Source organism: Arachis ipaensis, chromosome B03 (genome assembly GCF_000816755.2).
Source record: "Arachis ipaensis cultivar K30076 chromosome B03, Araip1.1, whole genome shotgun sequence".
Taxonomy (NCBI): Eukaryota; Viridiplantae; Streptophyta; class Magnoliopsida; order Fabales; family Fabaceae; genus Arachis; species Arachis ipaensis.
Window position 1 is genome coordinate 37717598 of NC_029787.2, and position 9547 is coordinate 37727144.

Consider the following 9547-nt stretch of genomic DNA (forward strand, 5'->3'; position numbering starts at 1 on the left):
TAATTTATATGAAAATAAACATACGTCCGAAAGAAACAACATACATTGGTTACCTTGTCCGACTATTCACTTTTCCCGTCGAATGAATTGCGAAGGTTGTCGATCGAATGCATGGTAATATCGTCGGTGAAAGCATCTGGCGCGAGACAAATCGGTTCGATGGAATTGTCCTCCATTAAAATGGCTGTGAGAGTTCACGTACGTATGAAAAGGGAGCCGCAACTCTCCCGTGTATTACACCAGATCAGTCGGTGACGACGAGGCGACAATGGTGGACGTGGTAGGCTGCACGGTGTGCGGGTTGTGGGCTGTGGGGAAAAAAATTTCGTCGCTTGGGGGTTGGTCGGACGTTGGCGCAAAAGGAAGCGGCGTCGCTTATGGGTGCGCGGCGATGGCTGGCTTATTTGTGGGAAAGGTCCACCGAGAAAGAGAGGAGATATGGTGCGAGAAGAGAGAAAACATGTAACTATTTAGTATTGCAAAACCTGATTTTTTAAAATTTGAAAAATGGTTATTATTATAATTAAATTAATCAAATCATTAATTAAATTTATGATTAATTTAATTTTTTAACCCCATTGTTCATATTGTTCACCAGTATTATTATTCACTTATACTTTTTCTTACCAAAAATATACTTAAACCCAATAAACACAGTTGGACAAAGTAAAGTAAGTCCAAAAAATTTACAACTCAGCTTAAAGCTAATAGCTTCACGCAACCACCTTTTACTGTATATGATTAGAGGAGAAATTGAATGGACATTAATATTTTTAACTGTGCAACGGGTCTCAATCCCACCTTGAAGCCATCATCTTGATGATCAGTCAAACACAACTCTCAACATCTTGATCGTTAATATTATTTATGTAAATCTTAATGGTAGATGTGAACGGAACATCATATTCATATCAAGTACAACGGAATATGTGAACCCCTTCCTAAGAGTCATTTTTAGATAAACATAAAAGCATTGTTTTTGGACTTCCATTTTCATAGGCATGTCAAAGACAAAGCCCATGTACGTTGTTTAGTATATAAATTGGGTCATGACCCTACCAAAAATATTGAAAGGGTTTAAGGCCCATAGAAACCAGATTTGCAATATTGAACCAATCATAGTCGTCATCCTCCGAAGCGGACGAGCAAAGCAGCGGCCAGCGGGCTTGAAGGCGAGGTATCAATGCAACCTTCGGTGGAGGCCGGAGGTGGCAACGGATGCCAGGCCGATGGAGGGGTCGACGTGTCTGCTGAAGCAGACGGCGCGAAGTCAATTGGAACAGAGGACAACCATTTGAAGCTAGGCAGATGGCGGGGTGGACGGCGACGCGAACGGCGGTGTGGAAGTGGTCACGGAAGCTGCAATGCAACCAGAGAAGCGAAGCAAAGGAAAGACCGACAATTCCGGAGCCAAGGACGGTCGCGACAGCCATGCGAGCACGAGAAGCAACCGGCCTAGCGGGTTAAGCGGGCGACGGTGGCATGTTCGCGGCGGATGAAGGTCTGCTTGGAGTTCGGAGGTGTTAGAGCGACGCGACGCACACACGCAGCGGCCTAGAGAAGGAGGACGAAGTTTGAAATCCGGGTCCGGACCCGGATTGGACCCGCGTTTCCTTGGTTCTGGGCCTGGATCTGACCAAAAAAAGAACGAACGTAGTCGTCAATGTACTCAATTTAAGAGAAGGTTCACGTCCAAAAAAAAAAAAAAAAGAGAAGGTTTGATTGGAAACCCTAGGGTTTTCTCTTTGCTGCAAACTCAGAGCAGGTGACTCTTACTCCTTCCACATATCCCCGGCGCCTGCGTCTTGCTCAGGTCCCTCTTCTATTCAACAAAGCTTCTACTTTTCCCTCATTCTTAAACCGATTACAGAAATCAGTCAAAAATTCAAGAAACATTCTTTAATGCTATATTGCTGATTCAAAATTGTTAAGATGATTTCTTGTATGGGCAATTTGATGTTTGTCCTATTATTTCTTTTTTTCTGATTTTTTATTCTATGGTTAGGCTTCGTAGACTTTTCACCATTATCTGCAAACGATGATTAAGCATTTTTTTTTGTTTATAAAGCTATAACTTAATTGTACCATTTTATGATTCCTTTTGTTTGTGTAGAGTTGTGAAGATGTTCACATCAAGGAAGAAAATCCACAAAGACAAGGATGCTGAGCCAACTGAGTTTGAAGAGTCAGTTGGGCAGGTTTGATTTTGAGACTGCCATTGAAATATTGCTAATTGGTATTAATTACAGTCACTGAGTGCATTCAACCTTTGTTGTTGCAGGCATTGTTTGATCTTGAAAACACCAACCAGGATCTTAAGAGTGACCTCAAGGATTTATATATCAATTCCGCAGTGTAAGGATCTCTCTTACATGCTTCTCTGAGCATGAAGGTTTATTTGATTTAAGTATGTCTTACTAGATGACATTTTTCTTGATCTGCAGTCAAGTTGATGTTTCTGGGAAGAACCGCAAGGCTGTTGTTATCCATGTCCCTTACAGATTGAGGAAAGGCTTCAGGAAGATTCATGTTAAGCTTGTTAGGGAGCTTGAGAAGAAGTTTAGCGGCAAGGTTAGCAAACCCTTAACCTTTTTTCATGTGTAGAGTGTAGACTTGACGACATAGATTCTACTTGATTTTACTTGATTCTCCTAAATCAAAATCGAAAATGTGAATTCCCTAAACCTACTAATATATAAATCGTGCTAAGATAGTCTGTATTAGATATTATATGAAACAGCACAGTCCAGGACGAGTTGTAGCAAACTTTATGAAAACATAATAAAAAATTAAATCCTAAAAAATAATGTGATTTTAATTTGTTTTGAAAATTAAAATTTTTTTATATTTTGTAATAGAAAAAAAAAACCTAATTAACATTGAGCTGGTCCAATATATTAGATAATTTTGTTTCTTTCTAATGATTTTTTATTATAATTTTGGTTTAAGAATAATTTATAATTGACAATTAACTACAATTTTTCAATTTACATTAATCAATTTGTTTTTATAATAATACATATAACGGTGAAAAATCTAACATCATGGCTAATTGGCTATATCATATGTCCTATATATTTAAATCATCGACGCCAATTAAGTTTTTTAATTAATCTAGATGCTCCTTCGTCAAGTTTATATTAAAAAAATAACTACAATTTTCCAATTTAAATTAATCAATTATGCCCTATACATAGATTCCAAGTGCTTTCTCCCCCTAATTTCAAAATGTTACTCATCACATTTAACCTAATCTAATATGCCACTTTTATTTTAAGAAAACACATTTTGTACGTTTAAAAATTACAATTTTAACAAAATATATTTTAAAATACTCAAATAACAAAACGAATTCCTAAGATATGTTTTATTTGACAAAATAAACTAAACATATATAATAAATTGAGGTTTAGGGTTTTGCATGTTAATCGTGTTAAGAGTGTGAATTAGGTTGTTGCAGTGCTAGGGGGTGTGGAGTAGCTAATTGCACGTAAATCGTGCTATCCCATAGTGGTTTAATCATCATCATCATCACATCCTTTGAGTGTGGCCCTTCCCGAACCCTGTAGTAAGGCAGGATGCTTACCTACCGGGCTGTCCTTTGTTAATCCCTGCACCAATCTACTACCTTACTACTTTTATCTCGATTTACTAATATACCATGCATTTTGGTGCAACTTACTGCTCTACTACCTTACTACTTTTATCTCGATTTACTAATATACCATGCATTTTGGTGCAACTTACTGCTCATTGAATGGTAATCCTGGGTCGTTTAATACTTCATTGGATAAACGTTATGAGGAAGATGTCTTATCAACTTCATATGTTATGGTTGGTAATTAATTTTGTTTGGTGTCAACATGATATGGCTAAGTACTCCCTCTTCCTGAGAAAGTGTCAATTCGTTCATTAACTCCTTAAAAGTAGACAAATAGTTGCCCATTTAATACACTTTTTACCTGGTTAATCCTATTGATGTCTTCTCTGATCTAACTTCTTAAAGTTGCTATATCTTGATAATGGACTCCTCATAATCTTTTAGGATGTAGTCTTGCTTGCCACCCGGAGGATAGTGAGACCTCCAAAGAAGGGTTCTGCCGTTCAACGCCCCCGAACCCGCACCTTGACTGCTGTTCACGAGGCAATGCTGGAGGACATTGTATTGCCTGCTGAGATTGTTGGAAAGCGTGTGAGGTATAGACTCGATGGATCCAAAGTTATGAAGGTAAAGCCTTGGCTTTCAACGAAACTTTTATTCATCTCTTGAATCATTCTTATATTCTAAATTCTAATAAAATGTTTCATTGGTGCTTTTTATGGGGATAGGTTTTCTTGGATCCAAAGGAGCGAAACAACACGGAGTACAAGTTGGAGACCTTTTCTGCTGTGTACAGGAAGCTGTCTGGCAAAGATGTCGTGTTCGAGTATCCCATAGCAGAGAATTAGATTCAGTGTTAGCTTGGAATTTGTTTTGAGAATTGCATATGATTAATGCTTGTTAAAATTTTGCCTAGTTTTTTGCTTGAGCATGTTTCTTCTCGAATTACTGGTTTTTGACAATGTAGTATCTAATTTTTATGCTCCGATAAAAGGTTTAATTTATTCGCAGGTGTTCAATTTTTAGAAAAAGCTTCTTGTTGAGAAACAACTCCATTTGATGTCACTAATCAGATCATACAAGCAGAAAAAGAATAGTAATAAAATCTTGATGAATAAAAGAATGTGAAAACCGTTCCACTTGATGTTATGAATGAAAGATGTGCCCTTGTGTTCGTTTTAGGGACGAATTACTTTGATGACAAAATAAGGTAGTTCAATATTCACATACACTCCTAATGCCTTTTGCGGTTTTGCCCGAACTATAGTTTTTAGAAGATACCCAACAAACACATAGCATTTTTCTTTATGAGTAGATAGATGGGTGAAAAATGGACATGGGTAATTTGAAATGACCCGAGAATCTTGATATCATGATATGTATATTAGAATCTGGCTTATTGCGACAAGATAACGGTAGCCACATACATTGCTCCACAGAGAAATACGATTGATATGAAACCCCTGCAATGACATGAAGAGTAAAAAGTGATCGTTTTTTCCTCCAAAATCTGATCAAACATAACAAGATATACTCACCAAACGATACCCCATCCAACACCATTACAGCAACAAGGGCACACTTCCGCAAATTTTTCTGCATCACTTGTATTTACTCTTCGCGATATGAGGTCATCATAAATATCTGCATTATCCTTTCATTAGTTTTTCATCATACAATCAAGAATGTGATTTAATTCACTAATTCGATATCTCTAAATACGTACCATAAATGGAAAACAAGCTGTTCATTACACCTGCATTTTGATTATATACAAGACAAATGAAAACTGAAAACTGCATCAAGGGTTCCATTAAATAAAATAAACCGTGCTTCAAAGAAAATGTGACCTATGAACAAGATAATGAATTGTAGTATTTTAACTGGGGTTGTCTCTTGCAGATACCATGTTCCCCCGATGAATATTATAAATCCTGAGAGCAAGCAACACAAGGAAATAATACTAAGAATATATATATGATCATGATGGTGAATTGATGATGCACTATATGGAAAGTACATGCATACCAACACATAATCCTCCAAGACTCCACTGCATGAACATCAACAATAAAGGTTACATTCATCAATCTATTAAAATGAGAGATGAGAACTGAATAAGATGAGATCCCATACATACATTTCTTGCAATGAAGAGGACAAGAAAAAGAGCAGCAATGAAAAAAGCAGCAGCAACTCTGGTAGAAACAAGGTTGGTGGATGCAAGGATGAAGAGCATGCCCCAAAATGATGAACCAAGATATCCAGCTGGCAAGATGCACAGGTACAAGCCTCCACGGGTCTTGGTGGCTCCGCCTTCGTCGGAATGAACCTCCATTCCTTCCACACTGCCACATGTTAGAACACAAGCCAAGGCATGGCTTAACTCATGCAGAAATACCGTTATAAGCTTAAACGGTTTCAGCAAGAAGGTTCTCCATAGCACCAAAATCACGATGCTGTAAACAGAGACAGTGATCATGAACGCCACCTGCTCCTTATTGCAGCACTTTTTGAGCTGCCACGTGGATGCTTGGGATAACTCGTCCCAATTGAGTATCCGCGACATCTCTTTCTTGATATCAATTCAACAATGTGAATGCCTTCTTTTTCTTCTTCTTCTTCTTCTTCTTCATTATATTAAAGCTATTTGTGTGTTGAAGAGAGCCTCGCACTGCAACATACTAACCGTATTTCGTTGATGCACAATCTATGTTATCTTGTAATGCTGTTGGAACTTGCTATTCTATCTATAATTAGTAGTAATTTAAGGATGAGAAACGAATATTCTAACATTTATGGACTTGAAAAACTTATTTTGAAAAACTAATATTCTAAAAATATTTAGCATTATATTTTCAAAAATTCATATTTTTGAAAAACAATTCTTTTTTTTTTTTAATTTTAAAATAAAGAGTCAATATATTATTTTAATTTATGCAGATAATAATCAGCGATAGTAAAGGCTATAATACAGAGTAGATTGTGAAGGAAATAATCATCGGTAACATTGTCCTTAATGAATTGTACATATTTCTTGTCTTTTCTTCTGAAGTGAAAGCAGAGTCTTGTTTCCACTTTACAAATGGAGCTTTTGGGTTTGGTGAAAATGAGATTGAGTCTGCGTTAGGACAAGATGACAGCACCCAGGTACACAGCTCCGCATAGAAACACAAATGATATCAAACCCCTGAAATGAAATGCAACCCAACAAGTAGATTATGAATTAATAAAATCATTAGAAGAAGCTAAGCTAAGCTAAGCAAATCAAATAAATACACTGACCAAATAACACCCCATCCAACACCAGAACAAGGGCAAGGGCACTCCTGTGCGAATTTCTCTGCATCACTCGAATGCACTCGACGCGATATCAAATCATCATAGATATCTGCAGTTTATTTTTCATATAAGGAAGAATAATGTATCACCAGATTATCAATAAATTGGATCATTTAGTCCTCAAACACATACCATAAACAGAAAACAAGCTGTTCATCACACCTGCATTTTTATTTTACAAGTTGTTAGTAATATAAAATTTAAATGAAAATTGTCACATTGCTAACTGACTGAAGCTAATTATGAATCTCCGTATTTGGTATTTACCTATGAACAGGATAACATATCGTAGTATTCGAACTTTGGTTGTCTCTTGCAGAATCCATATTATTCCAAGGAAAATGATAAATCCTGATCGAGGCCTCAACAAAGAATATATATTTAAGTATACAAGAACGATTTTTTTTCATCATGTATAATTATAGAAGCAGTAAGCACATATGACATACCAATGCAAAGTCCTCGGAGAGTCCACTGCATGAAACATGAAGAACAAGGGAAGGTTCAGTTTAATTTGTCATAGCATATCAAGAATAATAATAATAATAAAATGAATTGCATTGACATACATTTTTGGCTACAAAGAGGACAATAAGTAGAGCAGCAATAAAACAAGCAGCAGCTATTCTAGCGGTAAGAAGCTTTGTTGACGCAAGTATCAAGATCATCCCCCAAAATGATGAACCAAGATCTGGATGGATTCCATTCTCACCAAATCAAAATGCAATAATTAACAAGAAAAAGAAAAGAGAGTGAGTAAGAGAAAGATACATCCAGCTGGCAAGATGAAGCAGTAAATGCCTCCACGGGTTTGGGTTGTTCCACCTTCATCAGCATGAACCTGGATTCCTTCTACCTGGCACACAATGAGGAATGCAATGAGCTTATTGAATGATTGGAATCTTGATTACTAATAATAAGGAGGAGTGTGACAGGCATACATGGCCGCATGTAAGTTTACAAGCAACGGCGTGGCTTGCCTCATGAAGAAAGACAGTAACAAGCTTAAAGGGTGTGAGTAGCAAGGTTCTCCAGAGTGCAAGTATAAGCACAGTGCAGACAGCAACAGTGACAAGAAACACCACTTGCTCGTGGTTGCAGCAATTCTTGAGCTCCCAGTTCGGTTTCATCTTCTAAATCTATCTCATCACACTCACTCGATTCAGCACAAGACGACACAGTCAACCCGCTCCGCTCCTTTCTATTTCCATTTTTTAAAGGGGATACATCTGTTCTATCACTTCTATGTTCATTATTTATTTGAAAAAGCATTTATTGTTATATTATTTTTTTTTGAAGACAGGAATTTTTATTGATTTCTAAAAAATCCAACTTGGACAACAATAATAAGAAATGATAAATACCAAAGGAATACATCAAAGAAAGAAACATTAAAATAAGAAATCTACTCTTAATATATAAAAGTAGATACATAAGCATGCACCACATTACTTTTAAGACATTTCTTTTCTCCTACTAATGCCATGTCAGCAATATTGCTTACTTGGCACAACTTTAGAATTAACCACTCAATTCTTGCCAAATCAACTATTATTTCTAAATCAGCAAAAAAATAAAATATACAAATAAAAAAACTAAAAAATAGAATCCAATAAATTTGTAACCTCCAAATATATTGAATTTATATTCCTATATTTATTATATCTTATCGTTATAAACAATACAATAAATTTATAACTGCAACAATTAATTTATAAATTAAAAGTTTAAAAAATGAAAATTATATTTTATTATTATAATTATGTTTATTATAATTATTTTAATTTTTGCCAATGAATTATATCTCAAATGGCATAGTCTCTCATATTGGTCGCGAGTTCGAGTCTCTGTATCTTTGATAAAAAAAATTATTTTAATTTTTAGAAGTAACACTAGGTACAAAGAACTATTATTGTAGTTTTTACTTATTATTAAAAACAAATTCTATTTTATTTTACCAATATAAAATTTGAAAAGAATATTTGAAAATTAAAAAAAAAAAACAAATTTATTAAAAGAGTATCAAAACGAAACCAAAAAATATATGATATTATACATACATTTTCATATATTAGATACATTGGTAGTATATAAGATGCATCATGCATGCATGTTTACCTCAAAACACTAATTAACTATTTTCTTTTTTTTTACTAAAAATGTTTAACTTTTAGCTTTTGTTGCGTATATTTGTACATATAAGATGCATCATGCATGGATACAAATCTAAATATATAATTATTACAATAATTATGTTAACGGCAACTCCATAAGTTTAGGCCATTGGCTACGTCAATTGCATTGCCAACTTTAGAATAATTATTATTTGGCACAACTTTAAAATCAACCACTCAATTCTTGGCAGATCAACTATTATTTCCAAATCAACGAAAAAAAAATATACAAATAGAAAACTAAAAAATAGAATCCAATACATTTGTAACCTCTAAATACATTGAATTCATATTCCTATATTTATTATATCTTACCGTTATAAACAATACAATAAATTTATAACCGCAACAATTAATTTATTAATTTTTATAAATAACTCACTAAAAGTAATAAACATCCATATTACAAATGTCATAATAATATTATTAA

General features: G+C 35.0%; 3 protein-coding genes across 5 annotated transcripts; 1 reads left to right on the forward strand and 2 right to left on the reverse strand.

Moving 5' to 3' along the window:
• Window positions 1071–4624, forward strand: LOC107630333 (40S ribosomal protein S7). Of its 3 annotated transcripts, none has more exons than XM_016333434.2 (7): window positions 1071–1191; window positions 1738–1765; window positions 2114–2198; window positions 2282–2355; window positions 2445–2571; window positions 4046–4228; window positions 4330–4624. In XM_016333434.2, exons 3-7 carry the CDS (start codon window positions 2124–2126, stop codon window positions 4447–4449), a joined length of 579 nt encoding a protein of 192 aa, XP_016188920.1. In that variant the 5' UTR covers window positions 1071–1191; window positions 1738–1765; window positions 2114–2123; the 3' UTR covers window positions 4450–4624. The 3 variants fall into 3 exon arrangements, with proteins under 3 accessions (XP_016188920.1, XP_016188918.1, XP_016188919.1); XM_016333432.2 differs by having other exon boundaries at window positions 1117–1191; window positions 1738–1813; XM_016333433.2 differs by lacking the exon at window positions 1071–1191 and having other exon boundaries at window positions 1231–1813.
• LOC107632980 lies at window positions 4955–6419 on the reverse strand. The gene is made up of 6 exons (XM_021118778.1): window positions 5742–6419; window positions 5630–5654; window positions 5452–5535; window positions 5328–5357; window positions 5140–5245; window positions 4955–5064 (listed from the first exon to the last, which is right to left on the reverse strand). Exons 1-6 carry the CDS (start codon window positions 6168–6170, stop codon window positions 4998–5000), a joined length of 741 nt encoding a protein of 246 aa, XP_020974437.1. The 5' UTR covers window positions 6171–6419; the 3' UTR covers window positions 4955–4997.
• Window positions 6566–8178, reverse strand: LOC107634395. Its single transcript, XM_016337909.2, has 8 exons — window positions 7885–8178; window positions 7715–7799; window positions 7513–7634; window positions 7393–7417; window positions 7211–7294; window positions 7076–7105; window positions 6887–6992; window positions 6566–6791 (listed from the first exon to the last, which is right to left on the reverse strand). Exons 1-8 carry the CDS (start codon window positions 8071–8073, stop codon window positions 6728–6730), a joined length of 705 nt encoding a protein of 234 aa, XP_016193395.1. The 5' UTR covers window positions 8074–8178; the 3' UTR covers window positions 6566–6727.

What these genes read in the sequence shown, in the direction of transcription:
- LOC107632980 (XM_021118778.1), bottom strand. Translation starts at nt 6,170, where the DNA reads ATGTCGCGGATACTCAATTGGGACGAGTTATCCCAAGCATCCACGTGG. An exon ending in TCCTCTTCATTGCAAGAAAT is followed by an intron (nt 5,655 to 5,741) that starts GTATGTATGGGA and finishes ATGTTCATGCAG; the next exon opens with TGGAGTCTTGGAGGATTATG. An exon ending in CAGCTTGTTTTCCATTTATG is followed by an intron (nt 5,246 to 5,327) that starts GTACGTATTTAG and finishes AGGATAATGCAG; the next exon opens with ATATTTATGATGACCTCATA.
- LOC107630333 (XM_016333434.2), top strand. Translation starts at nt 2,124, where the DNA reads ATGTTCACATCAAGGAAGAAAATCCACAAAGACAAGGATGCTGAGCCA. An exon ending in TTATATATCAATTCCGCAGT is followed by an intron (nt 2,356 to 2,444) that starts GTAAGGATCTCT and finishes CTTGATCTGCAG; the next exon opens with TCAAGTTGATGTTTCTGGGA. An exon ending in ATGGATCCAAAGTTATGAAG is followed by an intron (nt 4,229 to 4,329) that starts GTAAAGCCTTGG and finishes TTATGGGGATAG; the next exon opens with GTTTTCTTGGATCCAAAGGA.
- LOC107634395 (XM_016337909.2), bottom strand. Translation starts at nt 8,073, where the DNA reads ATGAAACCGAACTGGGAGCTCAAGAATTGCTGCAACCACGAGCAAGTG. An exon ending in CTTCATCTTGCCAGCTGGAT is followed by an intron (nt 7,635 to 7,714) that starts GTATCTTTCTCT and finishes GAATCCATCCAG; the next exon opens with ATCTTGGTTCATCATTTTGG. An exon ending in CAGCTTGTTTTCTGTTTATG is followed by an intron (nt 6,993 to 7,075) that starts GTATGTGTTTGA and finishes AATAAACTGCAG; the next exon opens with ATATCTATGATGATTTGATA.